The sequence below is a fragment of the Oryx dammah genome, unplaced genomic scaffold, assembly GCF_014754425.2.
Source record: "Oryx dammah isolate SB20612 unplaced genomic scaffold, SCBI_Odam_1.1 HiC_scaffold_10, whole genome shotgun sequence".
In the NCBI taxonomy this organism is placed as follows: domain Eukaryota; kingdom Metazoa; phylum Chordata; class Mammalia; order Artiodactyla; family Bovidae; genus Oryx; species Oryx dammah.
In genome coordinates, this window is record NW_024070194.1 from 15,479,621 (window position 1) to 15,494,131 (window position 14,511).

Below are 14,511 nucleotides of genomic sequence, written 5' to 3' on the forward strand. Positions count from 1 at the left end.
ACTAAATGAGCTCATGTATGAAGACACAGCCCTGCTGGGCCTGTAACGGGTGCAGCTAGGTTAGCAAGAGCTAGTGGTGCCAAGAGTGTTGCCAAGGGCCTGGCACACAGGAAGTGTTCAAAAGACAACTGCTGACTGGCTAAGCAGACACACCACCCCCTTGAAAGCATGCGTTTGTGCTACACAGGCTCATCTTTGCTAGTTACCAGCTGTGCTGTTCCAAACTTAAATTAACTTCTCCCTGGGACCTTACAACTCCTCTGTAAAATAAGGATAACATCACCTACTCCTTGGAGTAGCAGAGTAAGTGAGAGAGTATTAAGTAAAACCCCCGTGGTGTAACCGAGTGTGTCCGCAACTAACAGGAGTCACTGTCACTGCCAGAGGCCAGGAACTGTGCCTTACACAGCACTTCCGACTCACCCGGCGACTGTCTAGGCTAAACACACAGTATGTGCTTTAGTAACACCTGTAGCTGAAAATAAAAGGCAGTTTATACGGAATGGCCATAAATGTTATCCACGAAAGTCATTTTTCTTGCAAAGCCTACATGGGAAAATTAACCACATGATGTACAATGAGGTGAAGAATGTTAATGATTCATAAGTGTTGTCAGGGTTGTTAAAAATTTTTTTTAAATAAGAATAGCCCTTGGAAATAAAAACAGAACTCCTTGGCAGGGGGGAATATGCTCCCTTCACATACAGCTTTTCACCAACCCAGGCAATTCAAAATGTGAGCCCAGTGTAGGTCCAGAGTATACTGTGTTGCCTCACACTGCCCGGCCTGAGAACGCCAAGAATGCAACTCCACAGGGCAGAGAGAGGAGCGTCATGAGCAGCGGCAGTTTATTCTTACCTTCACTAGATTTCTTGGGCACTTGAAACTTGACGAGAAGCTTTTTCAACTGCTCCCTCACTGTCGCAGCTCTGACGAGACCCTTGTAGTTTAGGAAGTGCTCCTGACACCACTGGGAGTTCTTGTTGTGCTGCAGACAACGCACACAGAGGGAGAGTGAGACAGGACAAGTCTCGCCTGAGGCTGCGTGGTGGACGTCACTCAACTCTTTGCCCCCTTTAGCTTACTTAATGGGACAAGATCTTCAAGTCATTGCGAGCCCTTTGGGGCCCATCTCTCTAAACAGATGCTGATCACCCTGCTCACCATCTGACTGCTGTCTGATCTCACTCTCTTGTGCTAAACAATAAGCAGAGTCTTAAGTATCTCCATGAGAGTGGCAAACTATCAGACAGAACCCCTTCCCTGCGGCTCTTTGTAAATCAACCTTCCCTCTCTGGCAGCTCAAGGTTATCACTTTACTTGACAACAGGCAAGTACAAGAAGGTCTGGTACTGATGCGTAAGCCCAATACTTTGGCCACCTGATACAAAGAGCCAATTCACTGGAAAAGACCCTGATGCTGTGAAAGACCAAGGGCAAAAGAAGAAAGGGGTAGCAGAGGATGAGATGGTTACATAGCATCACCAACTCAATGGACATCAATTTGAGCAAACTGCACTGCAGGAGATAGTAAAGGACAGGAAAGCCTGGTGTGCTGCAGTCCATGGGGTCTCAAAAGGCTGGACACGAATGGGCGACTGAACAACAACAGGCTACCTCCAATGGACGGGAGCGTGGAGGGGCCTTTTAGTGGCAGCTGCGCTTACTTTGATAAATGCTTCATACACATTGAGCATGGTAAGATGGTCACCCTCCTCCACGGCAAATTTTCGGTGCACTCGAATCTGGAAAGAATAAGGCAATGTTTAGAAGCTGACTCCTGTGAGCCTCTTGTCCTGGAGGTAACATTACACGATGAATAGCTCAGTATAATTCATTTACAACACTGTCTTAATTTCAAGTGTACATCAATATCATAACTTTTCCTTCACAGTCTTTCCAGCATTCACCCATCTACTCATCACGAATGCCTGGGCTGGGAGGGCCCTGTCAGCAGCTTGGCTGTGCCAGGCCTGCTGTGCCCAGGCAGGAACTCCTGGCATCCCTAATGAGCCCACCAAAGTTGCCCCCAGAGCAGCCTTGAAAACAACCTCCCTTACTTTTGAAACGTCAGTAGGACAATGGTTAAGATTTGGACCGTGAAAGGCAACTCCACCAATTCAGGCTGAGCAACCGTAAGTTACCGAGCTTTTCTGTGCCTCGATCTCCAAAATTGGTGACAGTAATACCTCCCTCCCAAGTTCATACCGAAGATAAAATGACATGATGCAGGAAAAATTTGGGCACAATGTCAGGCACACAGTAAAATAAACACTCCAAACTGAAGCTGCTCTGTCACCAGCAGTCCCTGGGCGATTTTAACAAAGGAAAGCCCAAAGTGAGCAAGACTCGTATGAACAGCTTGGGAAAAAAGCCAGACTTACAGCCTGAGACTTCTGGTTCGAGGGGACCACAAAGACATTCTGGATCTGCATCATGGCGGCAATGCTTAGAATTTCCTGAGAACAGCCAAAATTCCCTATAAAACAAAACACATGTTTGATTTCAAACATATCATGTGTCACAAGAAGAAAAAGATGTTCTCTGAAGTTTGCCTTGCAGCACACTATAAACCAAGATCATCTATTTCTACATAGCTTCATTTTAAAATCTTACAACATATAAACACTTCACCCTGCCAAACAGGATGCTCTGTATACATGGTCCAGATGAAAGGAGGCCTGGAAGGACTCCATTCTGCAGCGGTCACACCGAGGGACTCTGCCATGAGACTCAACTAGGGTAGGTCAGCTCCACACCTGCTCCCTCCTCCAGGTGGACACCTGGAATCCTGGCAGAAAGCCTAAGATGGAGAGGGGGCGGGGAACATGTGGGCTGTGTCCCTCTGCTCTGGGATCTTATTATGAGGTGGCCTCCCTCTCAACAGGGCTCACTTCACTAGGCAAGGCTGAGGCATACCTAGACCAGGGAAGCACGCAGTGGGCCGCAGCTGCTGGCACCTGGGCAGAGTCTGTAGCAACCAGCCCTCCAGGGCATCAGATGGAGTGAACTGCCCTGCATGCTTCCCCACAGCTTCCAGCCTCACAAATGATCTTTCCTGCTTCTCAATGCAAGCCTGGTAGCTCCAAGACACAACTATCGCTAACTTTCACCATGCTTAATCTGAAACACAGCTTTGTTGACTGCCAGTGAATATAAAGTTAGACCAAAGCAAGACAGAACTAGTATTTCCCTTCTCTGGGCTGTTGGGGGTGGCGAGTGCAGTCTCTCTAGTCTCCAGAGGATTTTGACTTCTAAATATGAGAGTATCTTGAGGCTCTACACCTTGATCCCTTAACTCATATTCTCATAAAAATCTGAAAGCATCAGAGAAGTTGGGACTCTTGCCCATTGGTAGTGCAAATACAAAGTGGTGTAGCTGCAAATACAAAGTGGAAGACGCTATGATGATTCCTCAAAAACCTAAACACAGAATTGCTGAGCAAGCGATTCCACCCTAAGTATTAGACCTCAAAGAAGTGAAAGCAGGGACGCAAACACATACTTGTACACCTGTGTTCAGAGCAGCATTACTCACAATAGCCAAAGGGAGGCAGCTCCCTAGGAATCCGCCAACAGGCGAATGGTCTATTTGTACAATGGAATATTACTCAGCCTTAAAAAAAATCCTGACACATGATACAACAGGAACCATGAAGATATTGTACCAACTGAAAAAATCAGTCACAAAAAGACAAATATTGTATGACTCCACTTATATGAGGTTCTTAGAATAGTCAAGTTCATAGACACAGGAAGTAGAACAGTGGTTGTCAGGGGTTGGGGGAGGGGAGAATGGGAGTTAAGTGTTTAATGGTTAGAGTTCCGGTTTGACAAAAATGAAAACATTCTGGAGATGGATGGTGGTGGTGGTTGGACAACAATGTGAAAGTACTTAATGCTGCAGAACTGTCCATTTTAACATTTTTAATTGTATTTAAAATGAGTAAAATGGTTAAGTTTTATGTTGTGTATTTTTCACCACAAATTTGTACAAAAACTCAGGTGTCAGACCCACAGGAAACAAACAAAAGTGTTTCCTGAATTAATGATGATGGACCTTGAATCACAAGTTAACAACATGCCCCAAAGCAGACATCTTTAGATGAAAACTTCTTCAGTGCTTAAAAAAAATGCTGACACATGCTACAGTGTGCCCTCTCCCCCAAGGTACACAGAATTTGAGAAACACCTTTCCGGACAATATAAAATCAATGAGAACTGCTGGTCTCCACCTACCTGATTCAAGCAGCATTTTTGCAAACATGGGATTCAAAGGAAACTCTGCTATTCTCATGCCAAGCGGTTCAGTTAGGCGACAGTCTTTGTCCAGACCTGCCATAAGAACAACAAAAGGCAGAAGGCATGTACCAGTGTTGGAAGATGTACAGTTGTTGGGAGAATAAAAGATAATACATGCTAGCAAAGGTGTATCCAGGAGATGAATCATACACTACCAGCTTCAATCTGATTGCTGTTACAGTAGAAAAAGAAAAGATTTCCTCGGAGCTCTTGAATACTCAATTTTGAAAAATTAATTCTAATGGCCTCTATGGGCTTCCCTGGTGGCTCAGTGGTAAAGAATCCACCGTCAATGCAGGAGATACGGGTTTGATCCCTGGGTCGGGAAGATCCCTTGGAGGGAGGACGAAATGGCAACCCACTCCAGTATTCTTGCCTGGGAAATCCCATGGACAGAGGAGCCTGGTGGGCTGCAGTTAATGGGGTCGCAAAGAGTTGGGACATATCTTAGGGACTAAACAACAATGGCCTCTATGCAAAGACCTAAGTATGAGGAAATGGCCCCAGAGCCGCCTCCAGCTCCCATCCTCTTTTGGTTCTACTTCTCCCCAGAAACTGCCCTCTTCAAGGGCCCAACCCACAACCAGATGGTGCCAAACACAGAGGGCACTTTCCCTAGGGGCCCCAGCAGCCTTCGAGCCTGCTAACTACAGCTCCTTGGAAATACTCTTCCCCAGCTTCCACGACCCACACTGTCTGGCTTCTCTGCCACCTCTCCTGCTGTTCTCTCTGCATCACCTCTGGACTTCTGCACTCACTTCCCACGCTAGCAAGGTAATGCTCAAAATCCTCCTAGCTAGGTTCCAGCAGTGTGTGAATCACGAACTTTCAGATGTACAAGCTGGGTTTAGAAAAGGCAGAGGAAGCGGAGATCAAATTGCTAACATTCACTGGGTCCAGAGAAAGCAAGGGAATTCCAGAAATAACATTCATTTCTGCTTCACTGACCACGCAAAAGCCTGTGACTGTGTGGATCACAAAAAACTATGGAAAATTCCATTTTTTCCCCATCATTTATGGCAAATAGATAGGGGAAAAACAGAAACAGTAACAGATTTACTTTCCTGGGTTCTAAAATCACTGTGGACCGTGACTGCAACCATGAAATTAAAAGGCGCTTGCCCCCTGGAAGAAAAGCTATGACAAACCTAGACAGCGTATTACAAAGTAGACATCACTTTGATGACAAAGGTCTGTATAGTCAAGGCTGTGGTTTTTCCAGTAGTCCTGTATGGATGTGAGAGTTGGACCATAAAGAAGGCTGAGTGCCAAAGAACTGATGCTTTCAAACTGTGGTGCTGGTGAAGACTCTTGAGTCCCTTGGACAGTAAGGAGATCAAACCAGTCAATTCTAAAGGAAATCAAACCTGAATATTCATCAGAAGGACTGATGCTGAAACTGAAGCTCCAAAATTTGACCACCTGATGGAAAGAGTCAACTCTTAGGAAAGACCCTGATGCTGGCAAAGACTGAGGGCAGGAACAGAAGGGGCTGACAAAGGATAAGATGGTTAAATAGCATCACTGACTCAATGGACATGAATTTCAGCAAACTCCAGGAGACAGTGAAGGACAGGGGAGTTTGGTGTGTCATAGTCCATGGGGCCGCAAAGAGTCTGACCTGACTTAGTGACTGAACAAAATCATCATTTGGGGCTAACTTGAATAGCACATTTTAAATGGGTGAATTACACTGTGTATGAATTATACCTCAATAAAGATCTTCAGAACTAAAAAAAAAAAAAACTTAAGGAACAAAACCTCCACTGAAATACCAAACTGGATATTATTTTCATTGGAGGCAATCTTCACAGAAAAGACACTTCCAAAAGAGGTGAATTTAGGCTACAATTTTCTCTATTTTAAGATAAATACCACATTTTCAAACAATAAGAGAATAAGAGTTCCTCTATAACATGGTGTCTCCTTGTCCCAACAATATCATAGGCCAGTATTCTACTCAATCCTCCACGGAAACTCTAGGAGTGGAAGGAAGGGGGTTTAGGGAGAGAACTCTGAGCCAGTTTCAGAATGGAGTCAGGGACAGAGAATAAGGCCCAGAGGGGTGACAGCTGAAATATTGGTAAAAGAATCTTCCAGGTGTCTCTTAGGAAGTATAGCTGTAGCGATGGTTATTAAAAACTTTTGATGTATCGACATGCTTCATAAATTCACTATCATGACTGGATTTCATGATCCAAGCGTAAAGTGAAAGTAAAGTGTTAGTTGCTCAGTTGTGTTTGACTCTTCGCAACCCCATGGACTGTAGCCTGCCAGCCTCCTCTGTCCACGGGATTTTCCAGGCAAGAATACTGGAGTGAGTTGCCATGCCCTCCTCCAGGGGATCTTCCCGACCGAGGGATCAATCATGGTCCCACCTTATTTCAGTAAGCTTGCATGTCACTGAAAGCATCATATATATGGGAAGAACCAAGTCCATTCTTGAAGATACCAAGAGCCCTAGAGTGAATACAAGCTAACATCTCATATTAATAAATATGTAAGAACACAGAGTAAGAGACAGACGTACCTCCCAGAGCATAGAGTAACTCCAAGGCTTGAACCATCGACTGCGCTGGAGGTGGCTGTAAGAAACATAAACCGCCCCAAGTTAATTTCATCAGGTACCAGCCATAACAAGGCGACTGTTTCCTGCTCAAACCCACTCTTCGCTTAACACGCCCCAGACTTCCCAGCCTCCACAGTTCTACTCTGGAGATGTCCTTCCTCTCCCTCTCGGCACCCTTCTACTCCTTGGTCTTCAATCTCAGCTTGATTAAACATTTCCTCTGAAGCTTTCCCTCATGCTTCACTCCCATCAGAAGAGATGGGTCCTTACCTTCAACTACCTTCTTGCTTTCCCTAAACTCTAATCAAACATTTGTAATTTTTACTTCATGTCTCAACCTTCTAAGAAGCCTCATGATACTGCAGTATTGACGGATGATTCATCTTTGTATCTCCCAGAGCTCTGCCCCAGGCCCTCCCTACAGGGACTAACTGACATCAGTTGAATTTGAACTTCTGGAAATAAAGAGAGAATGCTAGACAATCTGAAGTTTAACAAAGCTGATACTGTGACTTTCAGTCTGAGTTCCTGGATCCTCACTGTCTTCTTTCTTTCCACAAACCTTTACTGAACATCTACTACTGTGTGCAAACCATCACTACTATCTCCTAAACTATTTCATCCATAAGCCACATAATAAAATTACAGTCCTTTTGCAAATTGCTTAACTTTTTTTTTCTAAATGCATTCACAACAAATGTATTTTAAATATATACTTTGGCAGGTGAAGAAAGTGAGTAACAAAATGTAAAAGACATTTGAACAAGATCCTAGAGGCCACTGGTGGCAAAGCCAGAGACAGAACTCGGGTCTCGTTTTTTCCACTCTGCCACACCCACTTGGAGAAGGAAATGGCACCCCACTCCAGTACTCTTGCCTGGAAAATCCCATGGACAGAGGAGCCTGGTAAGCTAGAGTCCATGGAATCGCAAAGAGTCGCACACGACTGAGCAACTTCACTTCACACCCACTGGACTGCCAAGGAACAAAGGTATACTTCTGCAAGCTGTGCTGACTGCAGGCACGCAGTGACGAGGGCAGGAACTAGACCTGACTCACGACACACCAGGGCTTCAACAAATCACTGCGGACTAAATCACATAATTGATTCACTGGTCCTTCCTCAGTGCCCACGACATCCTCCCCTACGAAGAGGAAACACACAGCAAGCCCCTAAAAGGGGACTTGACCACTTTCTTTACACCGAGATTACATGAGTAACAGGGAGAGACCGACCGCTGAATGAGGTTCTGAATAATTACAGAACAAAACAGACAGGCCCTCTTGGACTCTTTTTAATCCTTGGCCCTGTTTGCAGTCAATCACCAGGCCTGATGAATTCTGCTCTTGGGATTCATCATCAATCCAAAAGCCCACACCTTTACCCCCTCCTCCCCTAGTCACATCCAGGAGATTTTCACCTCAACACACACTTGCTAGTGTTTCTCTATGGCCTCATCTGACTGGATCACATAAAAACAGCTTTAATGCAGCTCGAATGACTGTGTGTGTACACTTTCAGTTTGCTTTTCTCACTGCCTGATGTTCTGTTCCCACTGCTTCCTGTACTCACGGCCACTTCACAGCGATGACCCTGGGACAGCTGCATGCTATTCCAACAAGGTCGTACACTATGAAATGAGCACCTTTCTTGCTACTGGGCAACTGAGTGGTTTTCAGTTCTTTGCTACTGTAATTATCACTGCTAAATATGTAAAATTATATGCATCCTGTGATTTCAATCAAAAAAAAACCCCACAATTTCAGGGGAAGATAACCAGAAGGGAATATATGAAGATGTTTTTATATGTATTTCCTTCATTTCTCAGCTGTCCAAAAGTGTATGATTTTTATTATTATATTTTAAAATTTAATATAAAATGATACTATAATCATTATCCTACATATAAGTTATTTGTTTCTTTTGAATTATTTTCAGGAGAAAATTTCCCAAGAAGAAATACCAGGCATTGCTACAGCTCATAATGTCAGAAAGCCCTCCATGAGGACTGAAACAGAATACAAAACTGTTTCCCCCAAGCTGTGTCAGCTGGACTTTATGATTTTTCTTTATGTTTGATCATTCAATTAATGCAGAGTGGAACAGCTATTTCAATTTGCATTTCTTTCCCCTAAAGAAGTTAAACATATTCTAATGTTGGTTACTATCTGCGCTGTTCATGCAACATCAGGGACTTTATCATCCAGGAATCTAGCCTAGTTACACACATCAACAAGGTTGGGATAGAATAGAGAGTCAAAAAAATAGTTTTCAAGTCATAAAAATTCAAGAAGAAAACATGAGTATTTATTAAGTGACTGAGATATGGGGAAGTGCTTCACAAGCACAAGGAAGAAAATCATAGAGGCAAAGGTAGAAAGATATTGCTGTGGAAATGTTTACAGTGGCTGCACATAGCTAAATAAACAATAAAATACAAACAACTAGAAGAACTATTTACAAGAAATACTATAGACAAAGGTTAATAGTTTTTTACCAGTTAAGTCTTTAGAGGACTCTTAAAAATCACTAATAAACACTAGAATAGTTTAATTCAGAAGAAATATAAAGTGGCTGATAATTTTCCAGTGCTCATGTATGGAAGTGAGAGTTGGACTATAAAGAAAGCTGAGCGTAGAAGAATTGATGCTTTTGAACTGTGGTGTTGGAGAAGACTCGAGAGTCCCTTGGACTGCAAGGAGATCCAACCAGTCCATCCTAAAGGAGATTAGTCCTGGGTGTTCATTGGAAGGATTGATGCTAAAGCTGAAATTCCAATACTTTGGCCACCTCATGCGAAGAGTTGACTCATTTGAAAAGACCCCAATGCTGGGAAAGATTGAGGGCAGGAGGAGAAGGGAACAACAGAGGATGAGATGGTTGGATGGCATCACCGACTCAATGGACATGAGTCTGAGTAAGCTCCTGGAGTTGGTGATGGGCAGGGAGGCCTGGCGTGCTGCAGCTCATGGGGTTGCAGAGTCAGACACAACTGAGCGACTGAACTGATAATTTTTTTAACCTTATGAGAAATCAAAAAATTTAAGAGATAATATTTTTCCTTCTTCCTCCCACCAACCAAATTAGAAAAACTCTAAAAGAAGATAACACGGCAGGATGGGTGGCCAGTGAGTCAGGCATGCACGCACTACTCAAGCTTTTACCTGTAAAGGAATTTGGCCATGTATCGAGGACCTACGAAATGATTATGGCCTTTGACCCAATAAACCCACTCCTGGAAATAATCAGAAATGCAATCAGCTGTAGGGACTTTCCCTGTAGCTCCACCACAGCCCTCCTGGCTTCCCCAATCGGGACACTTGTTTATCATGCCGACACACTCCTGGATCACTCCACCCCTCCCGACTCGCTAAAATCCCACTTGGGTTTCAGGTCTCGCCTCAGACATGACTTAACTGGGCTGCAGGCCTTTCCTGTGTCTCTCAGAGCACAGGGCACAGACCTGTCATTGCTCCACTTACTCTCTCTCCCCCAACAGACAAGAACAGAAGTTGTCACCCTTGTCTGGCTGTTCTCCCCCGGACCCTGCACACGATTCCCGCGGCTAACCGAAAAACACCAGAAAGGTAGCACACTCTCTACCGATGTCAGCACTCCCCGGGGAGCATTCCAGTCTCCCGACGGCTGCAGATGGAAGGCAGGACTTACCGACATGAAGTGGAACCTGAGGACGTTGTCGATCCCCAGTGCCTTCAGCTGCAGGATGACGGGGGCCAGGTTGCTCCGCTGCATCTCAGGGACAGTGGACTGAGGCAGCTGGTCAAAGGCTTCCTCTGGGGATAGGAAATCAGAACTGTTTGGGATCAACTGTCACAATCAAATGTGATCATTCTGCCAAAGAAACACTTCTCTCACTTTAACAAGGGGCTCTAGGAGTCTGGGCTCAGACTCATATGATACTGTAATAGAACGTTGCTTCTTATTTAGGAAAAACCCTTTTTTTCAACTTTAGATAAATATATTTTAATAGTATGTCTTTATAAAAGTATGTCTTTTCACTTTAGAATGCTTTTTACAATGTGATTCTTGTTAGCAAAACATTAAAACAAAGCAACAACTGTTACTGGGGGTGTCCTGTTTCCATTCCCTCTGCTAGGGATGGAGCCAAGGAGCCAAGGACTACACATAAAAGCAAAGAACAATTTCAGGGCAAATTACCAAATAAAACAAGAATATAATCAAAATATCTCTAAAATATTAAAAAATGACCAAATCTCATAAAGACCCAAAACTGTCCAACTTTTAAAATCAAGCCAGGCACATACGTCACTCCCAGAATCCAATGCTGCCCCAAACGGATTAATGAATGCTTACACACACCATCAGGAACAAAAGGTGACCTCAAACAGGAAAAGGCACCACAAGGTTCAGGAGGCCAAGATGGGAGGGGCCAGAGAGGGGGGAGGGAGGGAAAGAGACTCTGGGAAGCCTTTATAAAGAAGCTAGATTAAAAGGGTGAGGGAAAAAAACAGGGAGGAAGAGATTAAGGCCTTTTTGTGTATATTCAGAAAGTCTATGGATCATTTAGAGAAGGATTATAGACAAAATCCTCCCATATCAGTCAGCATTTTAACTGTGCACACCCTCCTTCACACAAAGGTGGCCTAGCTTCCAACATAAATCTTTAATTAACCAGAGAAAAGTCAGAGCAGAACAAAAGGTGTCACAAAGAAACAGCACCATCACTGAAGGACTTGAAAAAAACCTTTAGTCTGACAAAAGAGACAATAAATATTCTGTGAGCTGATTGATACAAATCGTCAAATGCATGGACCCACCTGGAAGGTTCCGGGTAACAGGGAATGGCAGGAAGTTCCAAATGGGATATTCACTTCAAGTTTCAAGAGCGTTTGGTGGGTAGCCTTTTGGTAGGATAACCACATTTTCCAAGCACACTGAGATCAGGTAAGAGGACAATCCGGATGAAGATGCTCACAGGAAGTAGGCGTTTTATCTTCAGAGTTCAAGGACACTTGAGTCTACTGAGGACTCAAGTACACAAGGCATTGGGCCAAGGGCTGCAGGAGCTGTAGGCCAATAGCTTTTAAGACATCTCCGTGATTCAGAGGGGTCTGGGACCAAGATGAGGATCAGGCTAGGTCCCAGTGGAGGGTCCTCCCGAGGAGAAATGGAGGTTGAAGGGTGGAGGGAGGATGACTGAGGGGAGAAGGGAACTGGGCAGAGAAAACGGCCCAGGGAAAGGGACCACAGGTATGTGAAGCGGGTGTGGGAAGACAGAAGGTAGATTCAAAACATAGAGTAGTTCAGCAAGGGTGAAGTGCAGGGTCAGTGCTGGGTGGACAGCAGGAGCAGACAAGCCAGAAAGTCCCGGAAGGATTTGGGAAACTGTTAAGGGTCAAAGGAGGTAGTGCCCTGCTCAGAGCTGTGATCTCTGGAAGCAGGTTGGCGGAGGAAACCTAGAGGCTGTATCTGCTGTACCCCATTATTGTCGGCTGGTCTCCCCGCAACCTCACCTCCACCAAAGCTGCTCGCACCCTTTACCCAAGTCCATTTGCCTATCTTTAGTCTACAGTCTGCTGTTTGATTTCACTGGAGCATGAGATGATGCTGGCCATTTCCTCCTTAGAAGTAACTTTAGTTCCTCACGTTAAATAAAGAATTACCATATGACCCTGCAATTCTACTCCGAGCTGTGTATCCGAAGGAATTAAAAATATAGACTGAAGCACACATACATGCTTATTGATAGCAGCACTATTCACAACAGCCAAAAGGCAGAAACAACCATCAACTGATAAACAAATCGTGGTACCGTCATACGATGGAATATTATTCATCCATAAGAAGGTATAAAGTACTGATACACTGTAAATGAACCTGGAAAACATTATGTTGAATGAAAGAAACCAGACACAAAATGTCACATTATATGATTTAATTTCTGTGAAATATCCAAAACAAATACACTCATCCCTTGGTATCCACAGGAGACTGATTCCAGGACACCCCTCTCTCCCACTGCAGATACCATAATCTGAGGATGCTCAAGTCCCTTACAGAAAATGGCACAGTATTTGCATATAACCTACACACATCCTCTGAATACTTTAAATCATCTCTATACTTATAGTACTTAATAGAATGTAAACGCTATATGAACTGTTGCTGGTATGTAGGCAACTTCAAGTATTGCTTTCTGAAACTTTCTGGAATTTTTTTCCCCAAATATTTTCAATCTGCAGTTGGTTGAATCTATGGATACAGAGGGCCACCTGACGATCCAAAACGACAACAAAGATTGCCAGTTGTCAGAGGCCGGCAGCAGGGAGAAATGAAGAAGGAAATACTGCTTAACAGGTAAGGACTTTTACTTTAGAGTGATAAAGATGTTTCCTAACTAGATAAAAGGGGTGGCTGTACACTGTGAAGATAATAAATGCCACTGAACTGTTCAAGTTAAAAGGGTTCATTTCATGTTATGTAAAATTCACCTCAATAAAAAAATTTAAGTTTCCTGAAACTTCCTCTTCCCCATATTTCAGTTCGCCTTTGAAACTGGCTTTCCTCTTTCTATTTCCATTATTCCCTCTTAATACCTTCAGTGGAAGAACCTTACCTCTCTGGCTTCAGGTTCTGCATTCTCCCTCCCTTCCATGAATCCTTCTTACCCTGTTCCTCCCCTCCAAGTACTAGTACATTCCACTTCCTCTGCTTGCTGTGATGAAATCTAAACCCCACTGCTATCCCCTCACCTGGATTAACTACTGAGTTGCCGGGAAGATCAGGCTCAATTATGGACTGTGAAGCCCTCCCCAGTAGGAATAACTCCTTGCTGTCTGCTTCCAAGGCTCATTCAGTTATGGCAACTCTATCATACCATAATATGCTAATCTGTTCATGAGCCTGCCTCCACCACCAGGCTGTCAGCCATGTGGCCTCAGACCATATCTCAACTGGCTTTAGATTTCCCTGCCTGGCACAGAGCAGGTGCTCTGTAAACATCTGCAAAAAAGAATAAATGATGTCAAGGACTGAACAAGGATGATGGTAATCCGAAAGGAAAGGAGAGATAAGAGGTAAAACCCCTGGATCTGGTTAAGTGACTGCAGAGGGATATTGGACAGAGGAGGGAATTAAAAATTATTTGAAAATTAAGTCTAGATAATTGAGAGAAACCTTGACACCATCACCCACAGAAGAGAGGTACAATGAAGTAAAGAGCAGCTCTGGAGACTTCATTTTTCTATAGATAAGACTGCTGTTTAGTTGGAGAGAAAACTCCTTAAGGGCTAAGACCGTCTTCATTGTAATTTCATGTTGCTCCTTCAAAGTCAAGCATGGAGCAGGAGCTGACCAACTGCTATCAACGAGTCTCAGGAGAGACCCTGCTGGTTTGGCTCTGCAAAGCTGCTCTGAACCAGAGCTAAAGATGGAACCCACTGTGGGGCCCCACAGGATTTAAGGATCCCAGAACAAAAAAAAATGCCACATGATGCTAAGAGAACGTTAAGAAAGATAGAACAAGGGTCCAAGCTACATGTCACATGGCTGCTGACAGGCCAAGGCCCAGACTAGGTCAGAAAAGGGGTGGCAAATAATCGCTAATTCATGGGACTTTGATGGTGGTCCAGTGGCTAAGACTCCTCACTCCCAATGC

At 44.1% G+C, this 14,511-nt stretch overlaps 1 protein-coding gene across 2 annotated transcripts in view; it reads right to left on the reverse strand.

Annotated features, from left to right (window-relative positions):
• DHX35 (DEAH-box helicase 35) overlaps positions 1-14,511 on the reverse strand; it is a 67,154-nt gene that overhangs the window by 11,994 nt on the left and 40,649 nt on the right. For both annotated transcript variants that reach the window (XR_005722468.1, XM_040248328.1), the window contains exons 13-18: positions 10,542-10,666; positions 6,833-6,887; positions 4,240-4,335; positions 2,385-2,479; positions 1,668-1,745; positions 859-988 (exon numbers count right to left, since the gene is read on the reverse strand). Coding sequence is in view for 1 of the 2 variants with exons in the window: in XM_040248328.1 (XP_040104262.1) it covers positions 859-988; positions 1,668-1,745; positions 2,385-2,479; positions 4,240-4,335; positions 6,833-6,887; positions 10,542-10,666 (579 nt within the window). In the remaining variant the exon portion in view is untranslated. The remainder of the gene's footprint in view (positions 1-858; positions 989-1,667; positions 1,746-2,384; positions 2,480-4,239; positions 4,336-6,832; positions 6,888-10,541; positions 10,667-14,511) is intronic.